At 38.5% G+C, this 13,258-nt stretch overlaps 1 protein-coding gene across 10 annotated transcripts in view; it reads left to right on the top strand.

The window, feature by feature from the left end:
• The window catches only part of RUNX2 (RUNX family transcription factor 2), a 322,789-nt gene that overhangs the window by 94,884 nt on the left and 214,647 nt on the right, over positions 1-13,258 (top strand). For 7 of the 10 annotated variants that reach the window (XM_059701542.1, XM_059701537.1, XM_059701536.1 and 4 more), the window contains one exon: positions 8,133-8,289. In XM_059701542.1, coding sequence (XP_059557525.1) covers positions 8,133-8,289 — 157 coding nt within the window. Of the gene's footprint in view, positions 1-139; positions 358-406; positions 704-8,132; positions 8,290-13,258 lie in introns of those variants that run through there. The other 3 variants (XM_059701541.1, XM_059701540.1, XM_059701538.1) reach the window with 3 other exon arrangements.

Raw genomic sequence — 13,258 nt, 5'->3', positions numbered from 1 at the left:
CCCCCCAGAGCCTCCAGGTGCCCACTCTTGGCGTCGCCACCCCGCCCCCATTTCCCAGGGGCGAGGATCCCCCGCACATTCCCCGGATCCCCGCGTCCTCCTCCCAGGGCATCCCGGCCGGCCCCTCCCCGGGATTCCTCCGTCCGGCCGAACGCCCCTCTGCCGGTCTAGGAGTCCCAGATCGGATCCGCTAAGTCTCAGAGGCCCCGGCCCATCCCGGGCTCGGGAAGCGGTGTTCCTGGGGTGACGACTCCGGGAGTTTGCGCCCAGGGCGGGGCGCCCGCTGCGGCGCGTGGGCCACATTACCGGTGCCCCTAGAGGGTCGCAGGCGAACCTCGGACTCCGGGAGCATGTGAAGTGGGAGGCAGGACGGGGGTATTTGCCCGGCTTGCAGACTCGCGCCAGTTCCCTTGACCGGGAGGAAGGCGGGGCCGCCGGGGTCGCAGCGCGCCCCGAGGCGGGGGAGCCCGGGAATCGCGGGCGCTGGACCCTCGAGTGCGGGAGGCGCGGGCCAGCTGAGGGGGCGGGGGCTCGGGCCGCCTCTTCCCGCCGGGACTGCGCTCCCGCCTCGCCCAGCCTGGCGGGGACCAGGGAAACCTGGGAGATGCCTTCCGTTTACCAGCCTTGAAATCGGAGGTGAAATTTTGCGGATTTGTCTTATTACTGCTAAAGGACTCGGATCCCGAAGCTCCCTCCGGTTTCTGTAAGGTCGCGGGAGGCTCGGGCGGGTGGCCTGGGCGCAGAGGGAGTGATCCCGGGGTTTGGGAGCGCCCTCCGCGGCCTCAGCCGCCGCCGGGCCGTTACTTGGAGGGCGGGTGTCCGAAGCGGGTGTCGTCGGTTGAGGGTGTTGGGTCCAGAACAGTAGCCTGATGGGCGTCAATAAAGCGACCCCGATGGCTAAGGCAGCCCTCGCCTGGGGGAGACGCGGAGCGCCCAGGGCGGAGCTGGGTGGAAGGGAAGCGGGTTCCTGGGCAGTCGCGGGACTAGACGCCGGGATGGAGGGGGCCGTGGAGCCATCCACGGAGAATAGCCTCCGATAGCCGCTTCTGGCCCCATCTAGCCTGGACCCTTGGGCTCTGGGATCTAAGGAGAGCAGGGTAGCAAGGGCATGGGGTAAGGGGAAAAGAGGAGGAATCATGCCAGATTCTTCACTCTGGACCCTGGGGCCAAACTCCCAAGGGCCACTGGCAGTTCCCCGTTGTTGATTCGCCCCCATCCTCCCCCGTCCCCCCAGGCATCCGTTCAGATTCCATGTGTGGGTGGGGTGGAAAGAGAGGAGTCCAGGTCAATTAGAGCTGGTTATCTCCCTAGGTCTTATATCAGAACAGAAATCAGGATGGACTGTTATGGAAAGGGGATGCTGCATTCTGGGGCAAGTTCCATTTTGCACTTGGCTCAAGAAATGTATGTGTGTGTGTGTTTTTAACCGTCCCATTTCTCCTTTTATAAACCACCCATTTTTGTAGGTTGTTTTCTTCTTGAAACACGAAAAGCTCAGAATATTGTAGAAATTTAAAGTTCTGTACAGGAGATATCTTCTACAATGTTCGTCGTCCAAGGGCCCAGAATTTTCTAATTAGCCTTTATTTCCAGCCCTCTTCTCCCCCCAAACCCCCAAACACACACACACAAAAACCTGTCTAATAAGCATACATATTGTCTCCACAATGCCACAAGTCAGGGTATGTGAAAATTTAAGGATAAGATCCTGCATTTTTAAAGATAACATTTAGATGTTTGATAGTCTGCATTCCGTTTGTTCTGCTAAACGTGTTTAAGTGTAACTGTTTTGGACTATTCTTTCATATTTATGGGCTGAATTGATTTTGAACTTGAGTATTTTAGATAAAAGGATGTTTTTGGCATACAGATAGGATGCAATTTAGTTTGACCTATTCTCAGATTTTGGTTGCACTTAGGGCTCTGTGCCACCACCTTTTAAAAATTACTTTTGAAAAGAAATTGCTTTCTTTGCTATTAATCATATTTATTGTTAATTAGGGTGATTTTACTTGTAACCAGCAAACAAAGCCATAGTTAACACATGACCATACTAAAGTAAATATTAAATACATATTAACTAAAAAAGAAATTGAGTTAACCTAAAATGTGAACTCGCATACCTGTGCTTAACAGAATTCAAATAGTAGGTGATAGCTGAGATCCTCTTAATATAGAAGTTTTGTCTCTGCTGAAAAGGAGGGGTAGATATTTGGAACATCCAGATATAGACAACAATTTCTGTTTCCATCAGAATGTTAGTAACAACAGACTCTCTTTACCTTTCTTTTGAGATAAGAGCCTGTGAGCAGTAGGCTTTCTACACTTGCAACAAAAGCAAATACATCTGTAATGAAGAAATAATATGAAGAAGTTTTAAAAGTGATGAGAACAATTTGGCTATGATAGAGCCATATACAAAGTAAATTATAGTGGTATTGGGTAGATAACAGACAGGTAAATACTCTATCTTAAAACACACAGAGAACTGAATTGTTGAGAATCTGATATTCAAATCAATACAATATTTATTGAGCCTGTATTTTATGTCTGTGATACTGAGCTCACCACTGTAGAGAATCAGAAATGGATTCAATGAACTGTGTCTTGATATGTTCATTTAAAATAGTGCTTCAAAGTGATATTAACAACGTATTGTATTAAGTCCTAAGTAATGTGTTAGTGTTGTCCATCTGATCTTGTTCAGGGATTATACAAGAATATTTAATTTGTTGATACTCAACTCCAGCATACTTTAAAATATGTCAAGTTGTTTATCAGCATTGTATTTTTAACAAAGTTCTGCAGTTTTGAAAAGTTCGGTCCTCCCAGGTGTCAAGGAAATGGAAATAAATATTTTTAACATTTCTTTCAGGTGTATCTCACCGAAAGCTTAAAATAGTTAAGACATACTATTAGAGAGTCCCAGGCCTTTCTGTCCTTGAAATTCTAGTGACAAAAAAGCAGTTTGCAAATTCATCACTTTAGTTAGTGGTCAGATAGAAAAAGAGAGAGTACGTCAACCCTGCATCCAGTAGCACCCTTGTAGTTAGGGGTCTGTCAGCATTTCCACTATGAAGCCTGGTGTTCAGGGTTCATAACTCAGTTGCTTTAAATAGCTTCAAGCTGAAACACTATGCAGAAATTTTAAGTCCAGATGTATATTTTAAAACTATAGTAAGCGCACAGTTATTGCGCTGTTTTAAGTTAAAGAACATTGCACTATATATTTACTAGTATCATATGTTTTTCTGGCAATGTTAAAGAAAACGCATTTTTAGATATATGATCTATTACTCATAGTTAATTCTGTATGCTTAATGATAGCTTTCAGTATTTGTCATAAGTAGGGTTTCAAAATGATGGAGCAATTTCTAGCTGAAAATAATTTTTTTTGACATAATTGGCCTATTTTCAGAAACAAATATGCAACTAATAAATAGTTGACACTAGTGAGTTGTATTTTCCTTATATATTTAATGATCAGATTTTTATGTTTGTGTCTTTTTAATATAAATATACCTAAACAAAGAAAAACAGGTTATTAAACCGGTTAATACCTTATTATGCCTACCATGAACCGTTATGCAAAATTATATAAATCACAATAGATTTCAAGTTGTGTGAAGATAGACACATTTTTGTGTTATGCCTTTAAATACAATCCAATTACTTAAGGTTAAAAATGTTCGGATTGAATATATGAAACTTACTGGTAAAGTAATTGAAATAAAAACTTTCAGATGGAAAACAAATATTAAAAAAATGTTAGAAAACTTACATTTGAAAACAGGCATGACAAGATATCTTTCATTACATTTTCCCTTTGTCATTGCTGTGTTCGTATCCTTTCAAAAAATTTTCAGAATATCCATTGTTAGATGATCTAAACCAGCTTAAAACATGGCACATATGTTCCTGGTTTAAATTGGAATAATTTTAATCAATTTCCTCTTTGACAAATATTTTAAAAATTATGAAATGATACTTTATATTGTATTTACTTTTTTTCTCTACAATTCAATGGTTGTTCCTAAATTCCAGGTTAAACTTGAAAAATTAACTGTAATATTTGTGAAAGTTTTTGATAGTTTATTTAAAGTTATCTTTAGATAATTACCATAGGATTAAAATTTTTCTTGTTGCAACTATTTCCTTACCTTGCTTTTTATTCCAAAGAAAGATTTGATCAGATTCTATCTTGAAAAATAATTATATTTCAATTTTCCTGCAAGTACAACATGCCAGATCATATTGGTCTGTAAGAGTAATTGATTAGTTAAGACTAGACTTCTGTTCATGGAAATGTAATGGGCAATTTTTATTTCCGTATAATAAGACCACAAAAACAATTTTAAGAGTCTGAGTTAATTCTCCATTGCTCCTCTTTCAGAGTAATTTACAGATTTAGTCATAAGGAATCTTACACAAAATTTCAGTAGTGTTTCTAGAGTTAAAGAAATACCCTTTATTTTGTACAAGCTGCATATCATGTGATTTAAATACTGGTTATAGTGAGGTGTGCTAAATAAAGGAACTTCTTTCTCAAGTCTGAAATGTCAGGACGTAAAATTACTTCTCTTTCCCATGAAGTTTCTTAAATTTGTAGAATTTATGTTTTAAAAACACTTAAAAATGTAGTTGTTAAGGTTTCATCACAAATTATTCTTTGTAGAACAGAACTTTTGTATTGGGTAGCACGGAAACAAATTTTAATGTGTGCTTACTCCTAACTGGTTAAGGAACAATTTTTGTCTGCTCTCTCTCTGCCCCTTAAAATGTTTTCCATTGCTTGGGTTTGGTACAGATGAAATGTGCAAAAATTTCTTGATTCTTTTGGTTTTCTTTTAGATAAACATAGTTGAAAATCTTCAAGGGAAACTTTTTAGCTTCAGAAATCTACTATAAAAAAATCTCAAACATATAATTTCGCTTCTGACTGATATAAACTCAAATACAGTACTCCCTTCCCCCTTTTCCCCTCAGAAAAACATTAGCCAATGTGATTTGGTAGCGTATATAGCAGAAAAAAAAATAACCCAACATATTTAACCATTAAAATAGAGTTCAGCCATAACAAGAAAAGTTGTCACTATATCATTTTAGTTAGCATTTTTTTTTTAGGCCAAGTTCTAAGCCTCATAGAAGACTCACAATTTGTGATTACCTATTTGTTTTCTTATTAAATATAATACGTAAGACATACCAGTATTTAATATGGTCATTATTATGCTGCTTAAGCAAAGTAAAATGGATTTATGTATTTCACTCTTAGGGATCTGTTCTTTCATATTTTCCCATATTGAATCAATTTTCCTTTTCTTCTAACTTAAAAAAAACACAAAACCCATTATGTTAAAAATATGCAGTAAAATAATAATGTCCCAGAGCTCTTGAAAATCTTCATATCGGGGCAGATTTCTTTACTTTCTTCTGAAATTTAGCCAGACTGGAGTGAAACCCATCAGCAGTTATCCTTTATCTTTCAACAGCAACAAAAAGCATCCCAGGACATGAAGAATTACATATTCAATAGAATCCTTTAAGGATGCTCATAAGTAAAAGCCTGTATTTACCACATAGCAGACTTGGAATAGAAGTGAGCCTCCTCATCTTACAAAAAGTACATCATTATAATTATACTCTATACTTATGTAGTTTCTTCTACATTTTACAGACTTAAAAAAGTTATTTCCAATTTATATTGGAAAACTGTGGTTCCTGGAGATGAAGTGACTTGTATGAGATCATAGCAGAGGTGGGAAAAAAGTGGGGCCTCTTGAGTTTTGGTGCATTCATTCTCTTCTAAACAGTACAACTTTTCTGCCTTCATTAATACACTTACTGGTTCCATATTTACTTTGACATAGAATGCCACACACACAGCAGGTGTTAAAACGCAATATGCTGAGTGTAAAAAATGTCAAACATCGAGATGAATCCTGGCAAACATAGTCAATTATTTCAGTATTTTCAAAATGTTCACATTTTTGGCATTGTGAGTTTGAAAAATTGAAAAGCACATTGCCCCCATCAGCAATACAGCATTACCTAGAGAGTCGGTAGCCACTTGAGGCACTAGATCAAGTATGCAGGGAGGAAGTCGTGTTCTCAAGGCATTTACCCTTGGTCAGGGACTCTTCTCAGATTGAAGAGAGTAACCATATACTGTGAGTAAAGGATCTTTGGCATGATTCCCCCTCCCCTGGGATGGAAAAAGTTGTCAGAAAACTAGTTTGGAGCAAGGGCACAGTGCCTCTAGTGAGACATGCTGACTCAACCTTTAACTGGGTCTCTCAGCGTTTTACCGGGTAGCCTCACAGACTATGGGCTGTGGAACGTGATGCTTTTTTTGGTGCTCTTTAATTTGTTTATTTCAAAGATATTTATCAAACACTTACTATTTTCCAAGCAGTTTTGGGAATTGGGCATATAGTACTGAACAAGACAGATAAAGGCCCTTCCCTCTTATAGTTTTCAAACTAATATAAATCTGGACTTCTAGGAGTGAGTCTCATAGTTTTGGGCTAGTATATGAAAAGGAGTAGAAAAATTATTAATATATGCACATTGAAAAGAGGATCATTTGAGCACAGTGGAATGCTGTGGAAGTGGGCTTTGTGATTTAAGGAAAGCTCTAGGATTGTAAACTGAATAACAAAGTGCTAAAGAAGGAATGGAATTGAAAAATAGCCTAAGAAAAAAGTATGTGTAAAAAAAATATATTGACAAGTTTTTTTTTGTTTTGTTTTGTTATGTTTCTCCTCCACCCCCACCTCCCGGGCTGAAGCAGAGGATAGAGTAAAGGAGTATTGGGTTAGGGTTCATGGGTAGGGGAAATTAAGCCCCAGAGTATAGTTACAGTGTCTGTTTTATCATAGTCTGAGAAATCTGCTTTGATGAGATCAAGTACAAGTTGTATTGGGAGCAGGGAATTAAATGCTTAGGTTTGCCCTTACAGAAATCTTGACAAAAGAGGGAGTAGCTCTAAAAGTAGGAGAATAGAGGAATGGGATATTTGCCAAAGAGGCAAGCACATATGGATGTTAATGTCAGAGAGTGAGGAAGAGATGGAAATAATCTGAATATAGGATCCTGGAAGTTAGTTGAGAGAAAGGGCATCATCAAAGGTCAGTGTCCAGGTAATGGATTAAGAGCATTGTGTTTTATACGTGACAGCAAAGGCTCTGCACCAGCACTCCCTTACCAGGCTCCGTGTTAATCCGAGGCCCCCATTTGGAAGTTAGCTGACCCTGGTTAAAAGTGGGATCCCTTGCCTTGGAGCAGTGAAAATGTTTATTAGCCTCAAAGACTGATTATGCTGGGTCCTTATTTGCCTGATGAATCTGCCAAAGGTTAACTGTTGAAGGTTAAGGAGGCGAATGTGTCATTCCAAGACGTCAGATGGGAAAAAGACAGAACAGAAGTGTTTTTTCTGTATATACCACTCATTTGTCAGGCATCGTTGTCAGCCTGTTTTACTTCTTTATGCTGAACCTAGACTTTATGCTTCTTGGTGACTTTGTATATCCCACCGAATCCTAGCAGAGTGGACATTTAGTAACTATTTGCAGTATGATTAACAGTAAGCACATCTAACCCCAAGTAAGGAGATGAAATGTAGTCCTGGATACCACACCATGGTTAGGCTCCCATATAGTCAGGAGCTCCAAAGTTTCACCTAAATGTCATCTCCCATAGGGCCGACTAGACTTCCCTTTTTAGCCTGTGACCGGGATGAGACCACACCTCAGGCTGCTCCTGGCTGCAGACAGGCGGTGCCTTAATATGCACAAAGCAATCTGCAGATGGGGCATCAGCCTGCCTTCTGTGGCATAATTCCTATGGACAACCTAACATGGGGATTCAATAAAAATGTACATATATTTGGCGAAGAATGCAACAACAAATGAAGGAAACCCTTGCCTGCCTTTGAAATGGGTGGACCCTGCAACATTGGTCTGTTTGAAGTGGCATCCTAACCCATATGCAGATGCTTCATTTCTGTCTGCCATTACTGGACAAGAGCACTAAGTCCTGATAAAACGCATCATTCGCCATGAGCATATCTCCTCAGTTTTTAAGCTTTCCTGATGTGCCATTATTGCTGCTGTGTTTCCTGTTTTATGTAGGTGGTAGCCCTTGGAGAGGTACCAGATGGGACTGTGGTTACTGTCATGGCGGGTAACGATGAAAATTATTCTGCTGAGCTCCGAAATGCCTCTGCTGTTATGAAAAACCAAGTAGCAAGGTTCAACGATCTGAGATTTGTGGGCCGGAGTGGACGAGGTAGGTCTCTGATTTTTAATATTAGTAATGGAATAAACACATTGGGATCCTCTGATGACATGTGGACTAGTCTGTATACAAATCAGCACCCTCTTCTACTGAACTGAGTTACTGAAGGTTTTAACTTAAATATGTCCAGATGAAGTGGAGTGTTTTTCTGAGTACTCAGGCCTTTTTCATTTGTTTTATGATATTGAATATTCAAACAGGGTTTTCAGAGAACTCTTTCCTAATTTCATTGGGTGTGAGCACATAAGGTGGAGAGAAGAACAGTTGGAGGTTCAAGCTATGAATTATGAGGAGCCAAATAACTGAGTAAATTTAGTGGCAAAGGGGAAAGAAAAAGGAATGCATTGGATCAATTTCCTCATAATATCACTTTTGCTCTAAGTGGTAGCAAGGACAGTTGGTATGCTGCACTTCACTTATCACACATGTTACCTCTGTATGAGTTAATTTATTCTTATGATAAAACTCTTTAAAAATCATAGTTTTTTTTTTAAACAAAAGGCTTTTCATTTGAATAAATGAATAATGTGTTACTTGTGTTAGAATGACTATATAGCCGCCTAGACAGATGAATGATCAGGACTTGAAATATTTCCACATTATTTAAGGGTCTACACCATCTGAATGCTAATATTCAAATGTTAGGAATCCTTTAAAAAGATCATAAAATAGAAAATAATCCCTTTTAGGTTTTTTATAGCTATTTTATAGGAATGTTTTTTAAAAAGTCTCTAAGGAAACTGATTTTTGGCTTTATTTACTTATTGTATAGAGAGACTTTTAATAGTCATTCTTTAGAAGTATTATGCTCATTTATTTATTTATTGAATCTAATATTTCCATTTTAAGTATTTGAATAATAAGAGAGAAAATAGACCACTTTAGGATTAAGGTGAAATAAATTAAAAAGACCTATAGAGTTACTCCAACCCAGGTTTGAATTAGGAAATGAGAAGCATCAATTTTTTAAACCATGTTCAGTAATTGCTCTTTAGTTTGGATCAGATGTCAAATTATTACCATTGTAAAAACTTGATAAGGGAAATTCAAGCAAGACTGTTTCCGATGAGTAGTTTTAGTTTACTTTCTAGGAACAGGGCCAAGAAGTTGTACTTTTTAACTTAAAATAAAATGATGCATGCTAATGAGATACTGTCACTGAAAGTTTGAAATGAAATGAAGCTCAGGGCCTATGGTAGGTAGAATCAAAATTAAAGGGGTTAGTTCTGCATCAGGGTTAGTTTACTTTCATAAAAAAAAAAAAGACACTTCCTCTCTCACTATTGACTGATTAGGTGTGAAGTGTGTATATGTATGTGTTCATTCTTTTTTTTCTCTCTCTCTCTTTCAGTTATTGGTGCAGGTCCACAGCACCATTAAGCTTTTTTTATTTTTTCCTAGTAAGAATCAAGAAAGATTTGAACATGATGATATACCTGTATGCTCTGAAGTACATTGTTCTTCTTATGTAATATGATTTTGTTGTTAACTAGAGTAATGAATTTTAGTATCTCAAAGATTGGGCATTGTACTTTTTCTACTTTACAGATTCAAGCTAGTGCTTTCATTTATCTTGCTTTTGTATTATGTAGATGCTGCATAACTTTTCTCTGATCAATTTGAGTAGAAACTATGGCAAAGTGATAGTGTACTTTGTAAACCCTCAACATATTTATTTAAGGAACTTCAAAGAGAAACAAAGGGTGTGCACTGTTTTACTATATTGGCTTTCTGAGTTTTGGCTGGTTTCCCAAATAGCAATTTTTATATTTAAAAAAAAAAAAAAGACAGACTTAACTGCTTGCAGACTTTTCACGCATGGAAGATGAAGAAAGCTTCTTTTGATGAAGTGTAATTATGTCCAAACAGAGCTGACCCCCTCCCCCTATATTTCTTATGATCTTAACTGAAGAAAGTAGGATTTTTCCTTTGAAGCAGCCGGGACTTGGTGGAGGATCTGAAATGCTACAGTCTGCTGCCAGAGGCAGGATGGAGAAATTGGTCCAGACTTGTCTTTGAGACTTAGATGGGGAGTGGGGGGAGCGGGTGGAGAGAGAAAGAAAAATTGATTTATCACTAATAATAGATTTTTATATCTCTACATTAACATTATATGAAAGGAAACAGTAATATTAAGCTGAAATGAAGAGTGAGATAGGACAGAGAACATTGATAAGGGATACCACTCTTTGGGGAGAAAAAAAAAAAGGTCAGTTTTTCAGTGGCAGGAAGCTCTTTAACCTGCCTGTGTACCTGACCTGCTTTCTAACAGACTCTTTCTAGCTTCCTCTTTGATTTTCACACTTCTGTATTTCTCTTAAGTTATTAAGTCTGGATCAGCACGCTGCTACCACTGTTATTTTCCCCCAGCTATTTAAACATTTCTCTTTTCAGTAGCATTTGAAAAATAACACCAAGTTCCCCAAATTATTATAGTTTTTCTTTCCACCGGTAGAAATAAAAACTCTCAGAAATTGAAAACCAGTTTTGGATTTATCAAGGCGTCATATCACTACTTACTTTGGCTTTATGGGTTAACTCATGACCACAACTTCTGGAAGTGCTTTGGAATAAAAGTAGAACATCAGTGAAACAGTTAGGAGTGGCTTATGTGTTCTCCTTGTCTTTTGTATTTTAAACAGAGAATGTAAGATGCCTTGGGTCCTTAAGCTTTTTTGATGTGCATCCTCACTTTGGACATCAAGCATGCTGCTTTTAATTTACAAGCATTCTAAAAAGCACCTATGGTATACAGAGCCTGGGACTTTGTCAATTTAGGCTGCAATCCCAGCTTACAGTCTCAGCCCTCCTGCTGACTGTTCCTGACAGCCCCTCAGGTTAGGTTGGAATTGACTTTTAATGGCAGTTCCTATGTTTATTTGAGAAAGAAATATATGAATGATACAGTAAGAGCCTGCATTTTAAAGTAGGAGCCTGAATTTTTATCATTTATAGAAAGTGATAAAAAGTGGGATTTGGAAAAAGTTTTTTTTAACATTAAGGAAATAATAAATACTCACATAAACACTTGACTTAGGAAATGTATTATTATTTATAAGGTGGAGAACCAATTACCTAGATGGGTGGTAGTTTCTGGAGCACTACCTTCATGTTCTTCCTGAAGGAGCACAAAGAAGGGGAAAGAACCTCCTTGATTTTTGTTTTAGTTGTTAAAGTACATCTTGATCCTTAGGATTTGATTTTAGAAGACTGTAGTCATTTCCTCCTCCCAAGCCCACTTCTTTTAAAAAGAGGTCTTCATAGAAAACGGGTTCCACTTTGAACATTTAGATGCTTTATCCTTACAGAGTGAGTTCTGTACTTGGCTTCTGTCCCTCCGTGAGGTGTTTCTCTGAATTTGGGATCAGCATCAATGATGTTTAACATCCTATGTAAGTTCCACAGGTCTCAACTGGAAATATTCTCAGAACCAGTTGAAATAAATTCATGGACAGTAGCTCTAGCAGGTTATTTACAGACGTTAAACACACTGGGGATATATACTAGTACATCCTCGATATGTTGAGATTAGCCAGGGATGACAACTACTTTCCAAGAGATGCAGTTCTGACTCACAACCATGGATATGACCCAGGATGGCATCTCTTTATGGTTTCATGTAAATTAGCGTTCGGGCCTAGGGAGTCCGCCTGTTCCCTCCTCCAGACAGATCTCCCCACTGTGTTGAGGTCCTGACCTGGATCCAGTGGCTTTCTATTCAACTTTCTAATCTTGATTTCTGTGGGTTTTACGTTTTCTGTAACTAGTTTAGACTCTTATTCTTCTGGTTAGTTTTAATGTATATAATAAATCCTGTTCTCTAATGAGATAATTAAACCACTTACATCCATGTAACATCCAGTATATAATAATGAGCTATGATATATTAATGACACTAAGAATAGATGCTTTCATCATCTTGGCCAAGATTGGGTGTTAGTAGATTTATATTTACTGTTTCTTGGTCTTATAGAGTATATTGGGACACATGTAGAAATAAATTACCTATTAATTTTTTTTTAATGTTTTCTGGCAATGTTAAAAAGAAGAGCATTCATTGTCGGGTATGGAAGAACTAGGTTCAGATTCTGACTTTTTCCACTTATTAGCTGTGTGGGTAAATGACTAAAGCCTCTCTGAGCTTCATTTTTTTTTTCATATGCGAAAAGAAGGTGATAAACTTAACTGATAGGATCAAATGAGGTCATGTGTATGAACCTGGCACTTCATAGGCTTTTAATCAATATTCATCTTCCCCTTCCTTGCATTCCTGTGTTTTCTCTCCCCCCCTTCTCTTGGGTATAGAAAAGTATAGCTAAAGAGACTTAAAACTATATATCCTGAGTAACAAATGATGTGTGTCTTAAACATATTTTAGGAACTTATATGGTTTGGGTTGAAAAGAAAACCCATTCACTAGACTTGACAGTCAAAGACCTGTTCCGCATTAAGCCTTGTATATAACCTGTTCCGTATTAAGCTTTGAAAAGATTGCATTAAACTTTGCATTGATACATATTGTTTCAGATTTGTGTTTTGATTTAATACCCTCAGCTTTCAGTAAAGGGAAAAAACAGCCTCTGACCAAAAAACAAAGCAAAGCAAAACGAGCTTTGTAAAGGCCTGTTACAGACCAGGCTAGATGAGTGCTCTGGCCTGAGATTGCTGAATGTTTTATCGAGTCACTGTTTCACGCCCACCTTTTCCTGTCTTGTAACAGTTTGCAGTTCTGACTATCTGACATGACTAACCGTTGCAAATCTAACTGATTACAACTGTCAGTGAGTCTGTGTAACAGAGTCTGGTATCCTCCGCTGGAGAAAGAAAGAAGCCCTAATCTGCTACCAAACTTTGCCCTGTCTTTCCCCCTCCATTCATCACTTGTAGTTCATTAATGAGAAACATCAGATGTAATATTTCCATGAAGCACCCCTCTGCTAAAAGCAAAACTTCATATTTA

Source organism: Myotis daubentonii, chromosome 6 (genome assembly GCF_963259705.1).
Source record: "Myotis daubentonii chromosome 6, mMyoDau2.1, whole genome shotgun sequence".
Classification (NCBI taxonomy): Eukaryota; Metazoa; Chordata; class Mammalia; order Chiroptera; family Vespertilionidae; genus Myotis; species Myotis daubentonii.
This window is presented reverse-complemented; position numbering and strand designations above follow the sequence as displayed.